Source organism: Sinohyriopsis cumingii, chromosome 17, assembly GCF_028554795.1.
Source record: "Sinohyriopsis cumingii isolate HCF-2022 chromosome 17, ASM2855479v2, whole genome shotgun sequence".
NCBI lineage: Eukaryota > Metazoa > Mollusca > Bivalvia > Unionida > Unionidae > Sinohyriopsis > Sinohyriopsis cumingii.
In genome coordinates this window covers 11,763,640-11,782,434 of record NC_142977.1, presented here as the reverse complement: position 1 = coordinate 11,782,434, position 18,795 = coordinate 11,763,640, and the positions used below count along the sequence as shown (strand labels likewise).

The 18,795-nt window shown below is 33.6% G+C and overlaps 2 protein-coding genes across 2 annotated transcripts in view; one reads left to right on the top strand and one right to left on the bottom strand.

Annotated features, from left to right (window-relative positions):
- The window catches only part of LOC149777748 (pre-mRNA-splicing factor SYF1-like), a 68,795-nt gene extending 66,952 nt beyond the window's left edge, over nt 1-1,843 (bottom strand). Inside the window, exon 1 of the mRNA XM_089938796.1 lies at nt 1,673-1,843. Coding sequence (XP_089794922.1) covers nt 1,673-1,717 — 45 coding nt within the window. The 5' untranslated portion in view covers nt 1,718-1,843. The remainder of the gene's footprint in view (nt 1-1,672) is intronic.
- Nucleotides 1,844-2,093: 250 nt separating this feature from the next.
- The window catches only part of LOC149777747 (uncharacterized), a 169,781-nt gene continuing 153,079 nt past the window's right edge, over nt 2,094-18,795 (top strand). The window contains exon 1 of the mRNA XM_089938795.1: nt 2,094-2,200. The gene's annotated coding sequence lies outside the window, so the exon portion shown is untranslated. The remainder of the gene's footprint in view (nt 2,201-18,795) is intronic.

Here is an 18,795-nt window from a genome sequence, read left to right as displayed (position 1 = left end):
TCTGAGATTTCCTTGATTGTGGAGAAATGAGAAAGAAGCAAGAGATCTGGCTGGGTTTGCTCCCCTGAGATATTTTCCAAAATGGAGAGACTCTTCTTGGACTGAATGCCAAATGGTTTTAGGGCACAAGTCCAGGGGTAAGAGGTGGAAGACTTTGTCAACAGCCTTATCAAATTGGAGGAAAATAATTTTCCAACTACTGACAGACAGAAATTAAACAAAACTGTGTCAGGTTCCTGCCCAAGAACATTGAACTGTTGGTCCCTAATGTAACTATGGTATACCATGGTATGTATCATTCAGAAATACTGTAATACAAAATCTTTCAAAGTACTCAGATTTACTGGCAAGATGACAGCTGTCTCCATGTGACCAAACTCTAGGTCAGTTTAAGTAAATGCACATGTAGACAACTATACAGCCATGTGCTACTGGTGAATAAATATCTTGAATTGTTTAGTGACAGGTGCTTGTTGACAATGAGATACGATCAAGCGAGGACTGGCATTTTTTACACAAGTCATCTGTATTTTCTAACAAGATGTGAATTATATGAATTTTGTAAGATGTGATCTGTACTCGAATTCATGGATTTTTCTATATACATGTACTGTACTTAATGCGTTACGGAGTCCACTACACAATGGCAAGTCATCATTATACAAGTGTATTCAGACCAGGTTTGCCTTTAATTAGTAAAAGTTTTCATTTTTTTAAAAGTGCAAATCCTACTCATCAATGACAGGTCACCAAGGGTTAGTCCGATAAATCAACCCCCCAAATTTGTGTTGATACTGATGGATGATGCGAGTCTGATATCACCTGTTCATTAAAATGTGCAATTCTGCTGCTTGCAAATCTTTCTGGAATAAACCTGCATACACTTTAGACACTTACCTGTATTTGGTAACTGCCATATTAAGCGCAAAATTCAAAATGGCCATAGAACTGGGGGTTGTTCTATTCCATGTGGCCACCAAACATAGGATTTGCTCTGGAAATATAATGTATATGTCACTAAAAGAACCCTTCAGCCGATGATATCTCCACAGCTACGAGAAATACCAGTAAATGTATCAAGTGTACACTGATGTATGCAGACAAGATTGGCTACCGCTAACCTGCCAATCAATATCATCACAGGTGAGTAGCCGATTTATCAGCCTACACCCTGGTCACCTCTTCCAAACTGCACTTGTACAAGAAAAATTTTTCTCACCACCCCCAACTGACCAATACTTAACTCAACACCCACTTCAGTCGACACTATTACCTTGGTCTCGAGGATGTTGAGTTAAATGGGTAATACTGTATCATGAAAATACCAACATTTTTAAAAAATACTGGCAATAAAATATTTTGGTTGAAAAAGGGGCATAAAGGACCATGGACCCTTAGGTTCAGGGCTTCAAATTACTTGAGGATTTGTTGGAATAATTGGGGGCGGGAGGGTACCGATCTTATTCAGGAAAGGATGCCGACGCATATGCATTGTTTTAAAATAAAATCCACTGACATTTCTGTTTCAAAAGTGATTTGCACAAACTCAGTGCTAAGTTTTACTGGATAGTTTATTAAACGAAACAGTAAATCACTACAGTACCATCCCATTTACATCTTCACTGAATTGTGCATTACCAATACCCCTTAACTGAGCAACTTGAATACTAACAAAGAAAATGTCTTTTGAAATTTCCTTCTCTTCTGCGACTGGCATTTTAAATTTCCCTTCTTTCTGCGGCTACTATAAAAACAAATAGACTTTATGTGACTTATCCATCACAAGTCTCAAAGAAAATGTTGACCATGGGCGCAGACATATTAAATCGTTCACATCACGTGTCTGCGGGGGCAAAACCCATCAACAATTAAGGGGATATAGTTTAAAATTATTTTGTTGTATGAAATATTTGATGACTCCAATAATTTTAAGTGCTTTTAATTTGATGAGTAGTTTAGTCAACTGAACGAATTATTACTGCTTAGTAAAGGCTCTAAGAAAAAAAACCCACAACCTAGATCTGATTTCACCCGGTACGTGAAATGGTCTAGTCCAATTTGAAATCTCGTCAAGTACGCGAGAAAGAGTTAGACTGGTTGTACCTTATTTGTTTTTTTTAAGTGTTTGTATTAATGTAACCTCTTCCCTCCTAAATTATGACAATGCAGTGAGTGAATGTTAGTTCCTTGGTGATCCCTGGTAAGTATATTATTCAGTCACAGTCAAATTTTAAAATTATTCATTTTCTACGCAATTTAATCACACATAGTTACTTTCTGGGAGATCAAAGGCTGGAGCAAACGTACAACTCTCAATCTGTTCTATGTTTGATCAGTACAGTAAAGTGTTGAAACTCACAAGCTTCTCTTCTACAGTATCGTTTGATATAGTAAAGCGAAATAGATGATTAAAAGAAAATCTAATGGACTTATAAATATACAAGAATGTTTATTGTGAACACGGGAGCGGTAGCCCCACTAGGAGATTCCCCAATCTCACTTCAAGTGTCACAAAAAACGTCCGATTTTGCTATGGGGGGTCTTAATGATGACGCAGTAGGGTTCTATTTTTAGTAACGAGGATAGCCCGCCCGTCATCTGGGGTCGGTAATATAAAAACACTATTACAGGGTTGCTGAAAAAAAGAAAGTCTTTTGTGCATTAATTTATGTTATTTGACTTAATATCTTGCTACTTTCTTTGTAAATGAAAGGTCAGAGATTGAGGTTTCTATTTTATAAATTTAATTTTAAAACGTATGAAAAACCCAATGTTGTGACAGTAAAAGTACAGTGGATCATTTATGTATAATTCCATTCAAACTACGTAACTTTTAAATGTTTGCACAGTATTAGCAGTCTTAGATATGTATGTGGAACAAACGTAATGATAATTTTGACATACACTCTACAACAGGTTTGTAGGTAAATTAGTTTGGTTTACTCAGGTTCCTTCATCTTGCCTTTCAGTTGTCTAATTTCGTATCATAGAATTTATCAAAATGAATCTTGGAAAATCATGCAAATGCATTTTAACATGTTATTGTTTTAAATATTTAGTTTTAAAGCAATAGCAGACTAGAAGAATTTTCTTTACTATCAAAGACTAAGGTCTAAAAAGATAAAACTGAGTCTGTCACCTACTCAAATGAGTCAGATAGCAGTGTTTGAGTGTTTGAATGCCATGGATGATGTCATGTTGAAATTATCAATCACTAGAGAACAGAGGGTTTGCTAACACAGATTATTCAGGATTTCACATTATGAAAAATGGGATCTTGTTACTGTGAGATATGAAAGATAATAATAATAATAATAATGAGGACTCTGTATAGCGCCTAATCTTTAGAAGCTCTAAGCGCTTTACAACATTAGACAACACATATAAGATAAAAAACATATGATGATATGATTACAAAAACAAACACCATGAAATTAGAAAACATTAAAAAAACATGCTGAGAATATTTAAGGTAGGAAACATTATTAGGTCTTTAAGTTTGTTTTTGCAGATGGATGAATTGATGTGATACGATGTTATGGATAATGTACAATAAACCAGTACGTTTTAATTTATGCTACTTTGGTTTAGTTTTCATATGTAATAAGTTGGATGAATATAGATGCTATTGGTTCAAACTGAAATTGATGGATTTAGTTAACAGGTGCTATAATACAAAATAAGACTTGAGACTCTAAAATACAACTTGCTTCATCTATCTATGTATCTATCTATCTATCTTGGTGAAGTTGTTTCTTATTGTTCATTCATACACTGCGTTACATGTACTTGAATTTTTTTCTTCAAATTTTTTTCTTCATTTATTCCTCATTGTATAATGATAATGATTGAGTGATCTTTTAAAAAAAATAATTTATTTCCAACATTTTAAATTGAAATGTGATACAGTCTCTATAAAGAAAAGAATGGAAATGCAGTAAAGTTTGTATGAGTATCATTATAAAAAAATAAGAAATCATGTATGATCTTATGTTAATTTATTACATATTACTTTATTACATATGAAAATTGCACTTTTCCATGAAGAAGTAATTTTTGTTAATGGAAGGTTGGCATCGATGTTTAAATGTACTTTATGTTCTTATGTGTTTAGGCTCTAATACACAGTAACAAAGAAAGAGTGAAAACAACAAACTTTGAAAAATTTAACAAATAATTTATTTCCCTGCAAAACAATGTAACTATAAAAGAAGAAAAAAAAACTTACAGTTTTAAAAATCAAATCCAAAAATAACCCAAGAATAATCCACAAATTAAATTTGAAAAGTCCTAGTAATGAAATGTTCTAATGAATTCAAGTTCGAGTCCCGACAAAATTCATAGATATAATCGACTCTCGTCACTTAATACCTGTTTTCACTATATGCAGTAGTCAGTGGATCATGTCAGTAGATGAAGAATAAGACATTATTCAAACATGATTACAGCTAACTGCAAGCTGTCGGTCAGTTTTGAGAAGCAATTACATGTGATTATCAGGAAATAAGGAATGACAGGGGAAATACTCTATTGTTGAATAGGTCGGCAAAAACGTTCAGTGTCATTTGCATGTGTTGTGAGATGCACTTAGGAATGCTTAGTGTTTTAGTGATTATTTACTTAGATAACATGTTTTTGAACCTGAACTTAACTGAGTAACACAGGATGCCACTACAAGGATGCCAGTCATCGACTGTAAAGGGCCAGACTTGCTTATATCGATGAAAAATTCAAAATTTACTTTATAAAACAAGTCTGAATCAAGCACAAAGAATATGGCTAATCTAGCTCTAAAAGCAAAGATTTATATCCAGCTGCATGTGAGGCCACTACCAGGTTACTTGTTGCTCCCATTTCTACTGCAGACCGTGAGGGGGTTTCAGTCTCTAGAATCTGATCAAAACAAACTTATGAAATTCTTTGGGTATATCTACTCTGAAAAGATTTAATGAGAATTTCTGTTGATTGGCCTGGTGTTGAGAATTTTGATTTCAGTAAGGCATTTAAGAAATGGTCTTGGGGAAAAAAAATGAGGCAAATATTGATAAAGTTTCAGTGACATTGTTCATAAAGACTAAGCAGTATTTTGTATTATTGGTTATAAAGAAACATTCTTACTCATTCTTGCTTTTCATATGCTGTATCTTCAACTTCAGATGTGTATAATGGTATTTTTATATTAATAATTATTCTTGGGCTTTGAAATGTAATAAAAACATGTAAAAACTGTTTTATTGTCAGGTTTATATAGATTTAAAATAGGACCAATATAATATTATGCATGTATATAAGTCCCTGCATCATGGCTTAAAATGGCTCCAATGGCTGAAAAGTGGCTCGTTTTTTTAATTTGGTGAATTTCATGGCGCAAAGAAAAATAGTTCCAGAGGAAGCCTTGGAAGTGTCCCACTGTTTGTTGTTTGAAGACAAATAGTCTGAATAAGGTTTTCTGGTACAGTACTAAAAGATAATTTCCTTTGACAGTCAAATTAATGAAAAGTAAACAGGTAGAAGTTATGATGCCAATGCATCATAAAAATTCAGTCTTTTAGCCTGAATAGGCCAATTCATAAAATTGATCCAATTACATATCAACAATGCTGGGTTGTTGATGACCACTGGCCTTTGTATTTAAAAATAAAACTTAATCGAAGGTAATCTTGTGTTAAGTATGTATTTTTTCTTTTAAATTCATGAAATTTATTGTTCAGACAATAAAAATATTCTAGATTATTTGCATAAATATGAGTGTGTAATTGTTGGAATTTAAAGTGGCATGAGGCGTGGCCCAAATAGATCAGAAGGGTAAGAATGAATGTGAAATATTACAGCATACAACCGTTATGTTTCCGTCTTTACTTTGTTTGTCTGATTCATTTATGTGTTCCAACCGTAAATTAAGATAAGCAGTGGGTCATTTGAAGATATATACAGCATTTCTCAAAATATTGTATTTAAAGGAAAACAAATGCTATATTTCAATTGATCATATGGGGGCCCACTCAAAAAGAAATTCTTTTTTAATTAGGGTTCAGTGGATAGGGATATTTTGCTGGGTACCCGATTGGGTTGGATTTCTTCACTCCCATTTTGTCTGGTTGCCCAACCCTTCGCTTGCCTCCATTTTTGTGAACCATAAAACAACTGGATTTCTTTTATTTCTTTTTTTATTATTGCTGCAGCATGGGAGACCTGGCCTGGGAAAATCAAATTTTTATTTTAAAACCTGGCTGGGCTTGGTATTTCCAGGTAGTGTAAAATCAGGCCAATTACAGATGAATAGGCATAGTATCTGTCCATCTCTTGTTTTAACTGTATGTGCAAGTTTTCATGCAAATTTAAGCTGACTTTCTGAGACAGATCAATGACCATGTAGATTTCCTATTTTTACAACAAGAATTTCTGTCATTAATATCAATAACAGCAATAATAGCAACAACAGTTCATGTTAAAATAGGAGACCCATTTGATTCTGAGATTTAAAGTGCCATTTTTGGTGGATAATTACAAAGCCTTATTTTTAAAATCCATGGGGAAGCTCTATACATCTGTACACAGCAAGGAAATCAGTTCAAAATAATGTCCCCAAATTGGAAACTGCTACTTTATTTGTAAAAAATAGAAAGCATGACGTGAGAATAAAAATGAAAGGGTGAAGAACAGAAGCATATGGTCTTTAAGCTCATTTGCATGTTAATTTGGATCATTTACATGTTAAATCAGCTCACACCAAATGTACTCTCTTTCTATCTATAATATATGAAAGGGACCACAATAGGGAAATAAATTCTAAAACTGTACATTATTTACAGAAAATGGAATAGTTTTAATAGCATAAGGCAGCAGTACATATTGCTGTTATCATGTATTGAAATTAAGAAGTTACAACATGGTAACACAGTACACTGCAGGATCCCCCTGACCAACAAAGTCGTGTGATGTAACATGTCTGCTGAGAGCATGATTGTTTAGTGTCTGATGTTTTGTAGCAGGCATGGAGTTGATCACAGGTGCTTGGTGATGGTTACAGTTATAGTTTGCTTGGCACTGATATTAATTATGGTTATTCTTCATTTGGAAACCATGATTACAGTGTGATGATTACGATTATTATTGCTTTGTATATGATTGTTACCATTTTCCTTCTGGGCAGATTATCAGACATACAACTGGAAAACTAACAATTTTAACTCTATGTGAATGTTTATTGACAAATATTTACATGCAGATTAACTTGCCAAATGACCATTTCTTATTGTACTAGTCAACATTCGTGGTTTTTTATTTGTGGAAACTTTTATTCTTACAATTATTAAGAATATAAATTGTGACTTTTTGTTCTAGTCGTGATGACACTATGTCTGGCCATGAGTGTAGGGAATTTAAAATGAACAGTGTCACTGTGGAAATTTAAATTCAATATACTGACAGGTAACAGATGATGAAAAGAATTCGAAATAATTATAAAAATGCTTTGCATTCATAATCTGAAGCGTTATCTTGGTGCATTTTGAAATTATATTAATAGTAGATAAATAATTATAGAACTTCATTAAAAATTAACGATAATAACACTTTGAAAATAAACTGAATTTTTCCTTCAAAGTACATGGACGACCCCACCCTCATTAAATGTAACCCATTATTTTGCCATGTTTTGCTTGATATTTTCTGCTTTTTTTTTTCTCTATGATAATAATACAGATGAAAGGTTTGATGAGGCTGTAAGTACAGTGTATTTAGATGAAAAAATCTGTGTCTCATGAAAGTAGATGACTCACTTTTCAATGTTTTTTTCCATCTCATTTGTTTACAGCCTTCATTTCTCCGGATGATGTTTGCCACATTAGTGGCTGGTTAACTCTTTGTGACATGATGTTGCAATAGATAAGCAAACTGAGCCTGAATCGAGGGATAAAATACATATGAAATTTGGTTGGAATAAATTTTCCTGGTTTAATGTTCTATTATGATGAAAAATTGATGTTTTGACGATTTTCTCCATAACTGACTTTCAGGCATCAAAATTTCCTAAAATAACAATGGACCATTACACACTGTGTAGATGGCATATACAATCGCTCATCATTATGTAATTAACTAATTAGACGGAACATTTTAATAATATGAAGTCAGACATAATCATCAAATGTTGAAATAGGCAGTAAAATATGGGTTATAAACAGATAAATCAAAGCACGTTGATCCCAATTAAAGATAATTGTTTCTAGAGTTACTTTAATCGGGGTTGAAAAATATTAATCTGGCATATAGTTATTGATTTCAAAGGTTATTCAAGAATAATGTTTTTTTAATACGTGGTTTTAGTTAATTACGTGGTTTTAGTTAATTATGCCAGGCTTTGCATTCAGATAGTTTATTTCACCTGAGTGTAGTTGCAGTAGGAGATGAAAACTCCGTCAGAAGTTCTATTCTTGAATGCACAATTTTAGGATTAATGCTGACTTTGAATTTAGCCAAATTATCAACCGAAAGTTCACTAATTTGAAGCGCTAGCTTTATTTCTTCATTAAATACCTATTATACATGTAGTTAGAAAAGTTTTTTAAATAGAACAAATTTTCCTTTGTTTAAGGGGAAGGAATTTCACTTTTTTTCATGGAAGAAGGAATTTCAGTTTTAAAGGAAGAAGGAAGTTTTCACTTTTGAAATGGAAGAAGAAATTATTTCTTTTAATCGGAGAAGGAATTTCACGTTTTTAATGGAAGGACTTTTCCCATTTTTTAAATGGAAGACAAGAAGGAATATAACTTTTTTTAATGGAAGAAGCAATTTTTATTTTTTAAAATGGAGAAGGAATTTCCCCTTTTTTAAATGGTATAAAGAATTTCACTTTTTTAATGGAAAAAGAAATTTTCCCTGTTTTAAATGGAAGAAGGAATTTTCTTCATATATATTAGTTATGTAACAGTCCCTACATTGTACGTGTCTCAGATTCACTGACCCTTTTTTTTTGTTGTCCACTACAAATTAAAAGTCATAGATAATACCCAAAACACCCATCTGTAATATAGGGGATCAACGATTTATGGATAAAAGGTTAATGGCCCCTTTAAATTTTCCAAAGGGGATAGGTTGGATTTGTAAGCGCCTGTATTTCATGTGGTTTGTTGATGTTTTTGTAAATTAGACTGGTTTATGTTCTTTAAGAGTTTCACACTGCTTTTAATAATATTTAACGTAAATAAATCAATGTAATTTTTTTCTTCTTCATTAGAGTCCAATCTTTGTGTGATACCAGACTTTTCCAAAATTCAGTGAAAGGTACAGCCATTTACTATTAAATAACATAGATTTAATTTTGATGTATTGGTTCTGAAAGATTGTTAAGCCAGATTTGAGAATTTTTGAAGTTTTAAGAAAGAGTTTGAGAATTTTTGAAGTTTTATGAGAGAGAAATCATCTTTTTTTGCAGTTGTGCTCTTGAAGACTGGGATTGCTTCTGTTGATTGATAGCTTGTTACAAGTTTACCTAGACTCACTTACCTAGGTCGGATGATTGTAGCCAAAATAATAGCAGCTAATGACACTTTTTCATTGATGGTTTAGGGTGAGGAGTGATTACAATGGATTCTGTCACAGCAACAGATTATTATTATTATTATTATTATTATTATTATTATTATTATTATTGAAATTATTATGATTATTGAAATTATTAATATTATTATTATTTATATTATTATTATTATTATTATTATTATTATTATTGAAGATTTGCATGGTGCAAATCAGATCTTACTGTCTTTGAAAGAAAAGGCAACCATAAACTGCATCATGTAAGCAATTGCAAACTTGGGGTCCGTATTGAAGTGTTTCATGGACAGTTGGAGGAAATGTTTGAATTTAACACATTAACCCCTAGCGATGACTTTACGGGGCAGGAGGTAGTAGCCTACTGCTGAGCTCTGTAGTGTCATGGTCATGCACGATACACTAGAGTGGGTGGTATTATGGAAAGGTAGACAGATGTAGCTCTACAATGATACCAAATAATCTGGAATATCTAGTTGCACTACAAAATACAGATAGAAAAACCTTATTTTTTTTGGACCCGACTTTTTTTTAATGCAAAATTCGCCTGTGGTCGGAATCCCATTTTGTGTCTGGATTTTAGACTTTTTGGTCTCAGATCTAAGGCAAACTGGTATGAACTGCAAACAGACAGATGAGCCTCTGCAAAAAGTAGGACAAGATGGGCATTTGGAATAAAGAGTCATCTCCATACAAAAATAATGGCTCTGTTTAGCAAAAAAAAACAACACAAAAAGTCCAACTTTTACCCTTCTGCTCATGCGCGATACAAATAGCCAATGAAAAAGGATGTTTCTAACACAACTAGGCAGTATGTTATTGAAAGATGAATGGGGATTTGGTGTTTTCGAGTCTGTTCAGAAATAGCTTTCAAAATGTGTTTCCTACTCGATTTTCAGGCAAAAATGGCAAAAACCTCCAGGGGTTAATGTGTTAATGGGAGAAGGCAGAGAGGATGGTGTGTAATGTGACTAGTTGATGAATGGAGAGAGGAGGGTGTGATGTGACTAGTTAGTGAACGGAGAGAGGAGGGTGTATAATGTGTTTAAGCAGTGAATGGAGAGAGGAGGGTGTATAACGTGTTTAATCAGTGAATGGAGAGAGGAGGGTGTGTACTGTGATTAGACAGCGAAGGGAGAGAGGAGGTGTGTAACATGACTAGTTAGTGAATGGAGAGAGGATGGTGTGTAATATAATTTGCAGGTGAAGGGAAAGAGAAAGCAAAAGAGTGAAAAGCATGGGGATTTGTGATATCGAGGTTTTGCAATAATTTTGTTTAAAAATTTCTGCTGGTACATTTAAATGATGCATCTGCTGGTATTGCCAGTATCCATGATACTAGAGTATTCAATAAATGATGTTATTGAATCCAACCTTGTAGAAATCTTTTGTTTAATTTTTTAATTTGTATGCAGACGTGTTTTATGATTTGTCTGTATGAATGTACAAAATTACAACTTGTCTGTATACAAGAAGGAACACAATTATGACTTGTCTGTATGTATGAATATACACAAATATGACTTGTCTGTATGTATGAATATACACAATTATGACTTGTCTATATGTATGAATATACACAAATATGACTTGTCTGTATGCAAAAAGGTACACAACTATGACTTTTCTGTAAAAATGTACACAAATATGACTTGTCTGTAAAAAGGTACACAAATATGACTTGTCTGTAAAAAGGTACACAAATATAACTTATCTGTATGTAAGAAGGTACATAAGTATGACTTGTCTGTATGCAAGAATGTACACAATTATTACTTGTCTTTATGCAAAAAGATACACAGTCTCAATCTGTGTCCATTCGACATCATCTGTAGCTTGTCTTGACTAAAATATAAGGGAGCTTATATCTCCCTTGTGGCATTGGCATTGACAGAACACATAGTGAGTAGTAAAATAAATCTAAATTTTGATGGTGTTTTGCATTTTTTCATCAGTATTTAAAATGTCATATCCTGCTGGTAGCATATTGTGCAGTTGACTTGTCTGCAAATAAATGATGATGATGATTATTATTATTATTACTATTATTATTATTATTATTATTTATTATTATTTATTATTATTATTATTATTATTATTATTCATTATTATTTATTATTATTATTCATTATTCATTATTATTTATTATTATTATTATTATTATTGTTATTATTATTATGAAAACAATGGAACATTTTTCTCATGAGCCAGTGCTGTAAATTAGTGAATACAGAATGCGTCCAAGTATAACATGCACACATGTTACTCTGTATTGCTCGCAGTTTTTCTGTTGTGTGTAAGAAAAAGATAAACTGTTGACATATATGGCCTGCAGGTTTTTGTAAAGAATAATAAATAACACAAATCTGTGTTGGCTACTTTTTATTATAAAAATAGTTTAAAATACTAAGGTATGGTGAATCATCCTTTCTGTTAACCATTGAACCAGAGCCGAGCCGTTTCAACCCAACTGGGTCAATTCATAATTTGTTTCCTCACCTTGAGCCATCTACATTCCAAGACAATGTCATATGCTCTCTTTGTTAAGTGGAGGACCAAAGCCATGCCTAATTATTACTGGTAATTCAAAACGTGTTCATGAATAATCACCAAATGGCATGAACTACACACCTTCCGATTTTACAATTAACGATAATAACACCAGTTACTATTTATTTGCAGTGGATTCAGAAAATATGAAATTCATCCGGAAGTTGACTTTTTATGATAGTTTTGAATCAGACCCATCTATGGCAGTTTAAGATTGTAATAAACACAACATCGCTGCTCTTGATAAATTAGTAAGTTAATAAACTGAAGATGCTGATTTTATTATGTTGATTATTAGCTTTTACAATATATAAAATGTGTTGCACTCAAATGATGTGTATTGATGCTGCAATGAAAGTTCTACACTTGGTCAACAGTTTCATCAGATTTCCAGGTAAACTGGCATCTTGACCGTGTTAGGCTGGGGTTGCTAATTATATCGTCTTTAAATTTTGAAAAATTTCACTGAAATGTGAAACATAATTAGGTAATCAACATTAGACAGTTTTACAAATTTTGAACTTTGTGCAGTGTTTGAAATAGGAAAAGATTCTTAGCATATTAGTAAGCATGGAAATACAAGTAAAAATCAGATTGTATAACATGCGGACATGTATACCTTGCAGGTGGAGGTGCGTGGTAGGGAAAAACTTGGATAACCCGTGTGTTATATTTGCTAATTTGTGATAGTCAGCCGAATGCAGGTTTTTCTTTAGCAGCAAATATGCTTGCTTAATTGTTTTTAAAATGCCTGCCTTAATTGTTCTTAAAATGCCTGCCTTAATTGTACTTAAAATGCCTGCCATAATTGTACTTAAAATGCTTGCCTTAATTGTACTTAAAATGCTTGCCTTAATTGTACTTAAAATACTTGCCTTAATTGTTCTTAAAATGTTTTCCTTAATTGTACTTAAAATGCCTGCCATAATTGTACTTTAAATGCCTGCCATAATTGTACTTAAAATGCTTGCCTTAATTGTACTTAAAACGCTTGCCTTTATTGTTCTTACAATGCCTGCCTTAATTGTTCTTAAAATGCCAGCCTTAATTGTACTAAAAATATCTGCCTTTATTGATCTTTTTTCTAGACTTTTGTTTGAAATTTTCCCTATCATTTATTATAAGGAACCATATTTGTGAAAAATGAACAGCCTATTTCAAGGATTTACATGTACAGATGTACCTACCCTTGATAATAAGAAAAAGGAGAGAAATGGGAAAACCCTGGAATGGTGGTTTTATTGCTGAGCAAGCTAAGAGTCCCATTAAAATATGCATTATTTTGGCTGTGTCAGCATAATACTTCTTCTTTTACAGGCAAGCCGTGCTGCCCTAGCTCTTGTCTTTATTGCAGCACTTGACTGGTTGGCATGATTTAATTCTCACAGCAGTTTTGTTGCTATGGTATTTACCTGTGTGAAACACTGCTGACTATTAGGAGTAGATATTCTGATCCCAGTGTTGCACCTTGAGTGAGAGATTGATGATTTGGTCTCCATGCCCCCCCCCCCCCCCCCGGTTAACCCTTGCTTTTAATAACTACTTACAATGCAAAAATGCAAAAAATTTTTGGTTTCTTTGGAAGGGTGATACATTGTTCCTAGGACACTGAATTTTAGGTACAACACGATGATCTGACATTCTTGAATGTGTCAGTAGAACAAGGTCTTTGCTGTTTTTTTATTTCAATGAAAAGTAAAAGATTTTGTTATTTTTGTCCATTCAGACAGACATGAATATGTGAATAATGTAGCATAACTCCTACATCATTAGAGATATAGACTTCAGACTTTGTGATGTGATCATGGGTGACCCGCAGATATGCACAAATTTCGGGCATTTTAGACCCGTCTGCTGGTTGTGGAGTTAGGGTATTGGGTGGGATCTGTAATTGCATATATTGGCAAAGGGTGGGGCAGGATTGGGTAGTGATAAATGATGAAAGCATGGCGATGGACGGTGTCTGGTTATGTATGTGTGTGTGTAAAGGGTGGGCTTTTGATGAATGAGGAATGCTTGTGGTTGGTGCAGGGTCTGTACTTGTGCATGTATGTGCAATACTTGGGGTTGCGTAGTGATAATTGAGTAAAGCATATGGGTGGAGCGAAGCCTGTACTTGTATTTATGTGAAGTGGGTGCGTTGGGGTATTGATAATTCAGGAAAGCATCTGGGTGGAGTGGAGTCCATACTTGTGTATGTATGTATAAGAGGTGGGGGGGGTAGTGATTGAAGAAAAGATATGGGTGGAGTGCAGTCTGTTCTTGTGTAAAGATGTGTAATGGTTGGGATGGGTTAATGTATGTGTAAAGAGTGGGGTGGGGTAGTGCTTGAGGAAAGGATGGAGTGGAATCTGTACTTTTGTATGTACGTTAGACAAATAATTCAGCTCCACACCTGTGATGATATTGATTGGTGGTTTAGAGGCTGATATCACCAGCAAAAGTCAGCAGCCAATTTTGGCTGCACACATCAGTGTATATTTCATACACTTAGTTATTTCTTGCAGCTGTGGAGCTACTTTAGGCTGAAGGGTTCTTTTGGTACGATGTTCATTATATTTTTGGAGCAAATCATATGTTTGGTGACTTGTAAATCCATGTGGAATAGCACAACCCTCTGTCCTGTGGCCATTTTAAATTTTGCGCTAGATATGGCTGCTACCAATTACCAGTATGTGTCTAAAGAGTATGCAGGTCTGTTCTGGAAAGATGTGCATGAAGCAGAATTGCACATTTTAATGAACTGGTGACATCACACCCATATCGTACAAAATTATCAACACAGATTTCTGGGGTTGATTTATCAGCCTATATGTATGTGTCAAGGGTGGTATGTTATAATGTATGTGTAAAGGGTTATTTTGTTATAATGTATGTGTAAAGGGTGGGATGGGACAATACTGTGTTTTTATAGAGCTGCTGCTTTTCTTATAATTTTAAACAAACAGTATAAAACCCTGATCTGCCAGGAAATTATGTGATCTTTGTGTGTGTGTGTGTGTGTGTGTATATATATATATATATATATATATATATATATATATATATATATATATATATATATATATATATATATTTGTGTGTGTGCGTGTTTGTGTGTTTATATTAATGATCACTGGATTAGATATCGCCCCATAATGCCTTTAAATTCAATCCTGTTTTTAAAAGCTAATTCATTTCATACAAAGACAGATTAATTAATACATTTCCTGCACTAATTTACCCAATAATAGTTTTCTCATGTGGAACGGTAATGCATCATGAGTACAGATAAAAAATATATATATCTTAGCTGTCCTTTAGGCGCGTGGTATAAATGGTACACTATACAAGTAGACCCTTAAGTCATGTACATGTATGTGGCATTTACTTTTATATAAAATGCAACAAATTGTATACAGCATAGACATCAATCTGCTGTGGTATAAGGCAGGATCAGATCAGGGCCTCAGGGGAGAATATATTTAAAGTAGATAACCTCATAAAATATATATTATTACTATTATTATTATTATTATTATTGCTTGTGCTCTTTACTGACATCTTATGTAAAAGAAATAGTATTCCTTCCGCATATTAGCTATCCTGGAACAAATGCCAAAAATAGCAAGCACTTGTCAGGTCCCTCTGTCCTAAAACATCATTCAGTGGTGATTAATACTACTTCAAAATATAGTCTTACCAAAACTGAAAGAATCCAGTGTTTCCATTGATCAGAACATTTTCAAGTAAGATTTATAGTTTATTGAAGTTTTTGGATGGTGAGGCCTGAGGGAGCAGACCAGATGGCTAAATAAGACTTTACTCCTTGGGGGAGTACCTTAATTTCATAAGCTGATTCAATCCATTGTAGTGTTAATGTGCCATAATCTCATATTAAAAAGCATGCCAGATTGGCTGTAGTGGCAAACAGACACACAGTGAAATACTAAACTATTCTATCGTGTAGACATTATTTTGGAATCTTAGACTTGTGCTGACTTGTGTCATTTTGTGTGTATTATTTTTTTTTTTTTGTACACATCAATGGAGATTTTACAGTGGCATGGATATTCATGTGTCATTTGATGTCAAATCTAATTTGTTTTATAAAGCATGATTCTTAGTGGAATTAAATTCACAAATGATGGAAGTTTAACAATAACTTTAATTGCCAGGAATTAGACATGTAAGGTTCATTTGAATCTGATTTATGTCCAGTCAATATTTTGTATGAGAGGGAACATTGGATTGCATTAATATGCCCAGACTGTACATGTACCAATGGTCAGTAGGATTGCATGAAAATGTCCAGCCTGTACATGTACCAATGGTCAGTAGGATGGCATTAATATGTCCAGACTGTACATGTACCAATGGTCAGTAGGATTGTATTACAATGTCCAGACTGTACATGTACCAATGGTCAGTAGGATGGCATTTAATATGTCCAGCCTGTACATGTACCAATGGTCATTAGAGCATGAAAAAGTAGATCACTCTTTCAATTGACAGCAGTAAGTAGTATTACTAAAGCAAAGTCCAACACCAGCTCAATAATTACAAAGTTTTTTGCTAACCTAAGCAATGAATAAATAGCAGAATCTTGAAGCTTTTTGGAAAGTTAATGCTTGGTAAGATCTAAACTTGACTATGACTCAGAGCTAATGCTAATGCTTGGTAAGATCTAATCTTGACTTGACTCAAAGCTAATGCTTGGTAAGATCTGAACTTGACTATGACTCAAAGCTAATGCTTGGTAAGATGTAAACTTCACTTGACTCAACTATGACTCCAAGCTAATGCCTGATAAGATCTAAACTTGACTATGACTCAAAGCTCTTGCTTGGTCATGATTCAAAGCTAATGCTTGGTGAGATCTAAACTTGACCAAAACTGTTTTATACAGATCTGCTTAGAAAAGCCTGCCTACAGATACTTGATCTGGTACAATCAGGGACATGGACTTTTGGAGCAGTTCAGAACTTTCCCATCTGAAAGCCTCAGTGTATCTTAATGTATCTCAGACTAGCATAACTGGCCCTTCCTATGCTATGTAACATTCTATCTAATCCAGCTGATCCCAGTCCTTTAGAATGAAACCTTGTATAATTGGAAACCAAATTTCATTCCACCTTATTGCATATTATTGGTAACTTGTTTTCATTTTGAATTTGCAAAACGACATCTTGCCAATACTGCAGTACTTTTTTCCCCCAAATTTCCACCTTGGTTATAAACCCTGTAAAAATATTTGATCATTGCCATTATAAAATATCCTGTATTAATCTTTTCATTGATCAGAGTAAATTCATTCTAATTGCAGCTTCCCAGCATGGCCATACATCCTTGTTGACAGTTAGTTTGAGAAATGGAGGCTAGGTTGCATCTGCCATTGTTGCATCTAGTATGGCGTTATTTCAGATTGGTTACCAGATAAAGCCACCATTGTTTCCATTTGAATTTGGGCTGTATTTTAGGACTGTCAATTTAATGATTCCCACCCACCCATCCCCTATTGGAAAAAATGGTTTAATTTTTTTATATACGAGGGATTTAGTGAAGAAATAATGGTAGGGCTTGAAAAAATTATACATGCCTTCATGTGATTTTTCTGTGTGATGTTTTTAGAAATAAGCCTGAATCATGTTGTACATTCAAGAAACAACCCTGGATTTTTTTTTCTCTCTTTTCTTTTGAATTTTATAAATCATGAATTAGATGACAAAGTATGCATTCACATGAATTTAGTTTCTTTTGTCATTAATTGAACCTCACAGTAAATTAAATCTTTCTTGTCATAGGTGTGACTTGAAGCGTAAAAATGTTACACTTTTAAAGAAGCATTAACACCTTTACCATTTTTCTCATATTGTCTTTTAAGATTACTTATTTACATATATTTGAAAGTTTTAGCTTCCAAAAGATTTTGCAATTTTCACCTTTGCATATTCAGAAATTTGCCTTTAGTCGTCACTATGTAGCCAGAAGTGTGCTGATGTGCCACTAAAATCTGTTCATACATATGGAGACACAGATCTGGCAACATAAGATCGTAAACTACGAGTTCACACTTTTTGCAGCTGTGTGTTAGTTTTGTAAGGTGGCGCTCTACAGTTTCGCATTTTGCATAGGGTTAGAATTTTAAAGAAAAAGAATTTCCCCAGCTTTCCTCACTGGTTATACTGGCTATTTAAAAAAGACCTTGTATATCTTAGGTATAATTCAAAGAACATTTAATTCCCTTTATTTTCATGTAAGATTGATGGGTGTAATATGGATTATAGAGTATACAGCTTGGCCTTACTCCAGATGTGCACCTTTCAAAAACGTGCTAGCCCTACTTGGCCATTTTCACTTCCTGAACTTCAGAGGTAAATTGTGTAGAAAAAGAGCCGATAACTTTTTTTTACATTTTATATATTTGGTAATTCATTCATGCACTTTCAGAAGCTGGTATTGTCTAGTCAGGCAAAATTCATTTTTCCTATTTTAATAGCTGCTATGGATAGTGTAATTCAGGCTGATTTTTTTAGCACAAGGGAGCAGTAATTTTAGTTAGCAGTGTGCTTAAATCATGTAAAATTTCCAAAAGTACAATCTCCAAAGAAATATCATCCACATTACATTAATGTAGCATATAGGTATGCCACCATTCTCTTCATTGTGCATGTTTTAAATGCGAACAACTTCACCTTACATATGTCACTC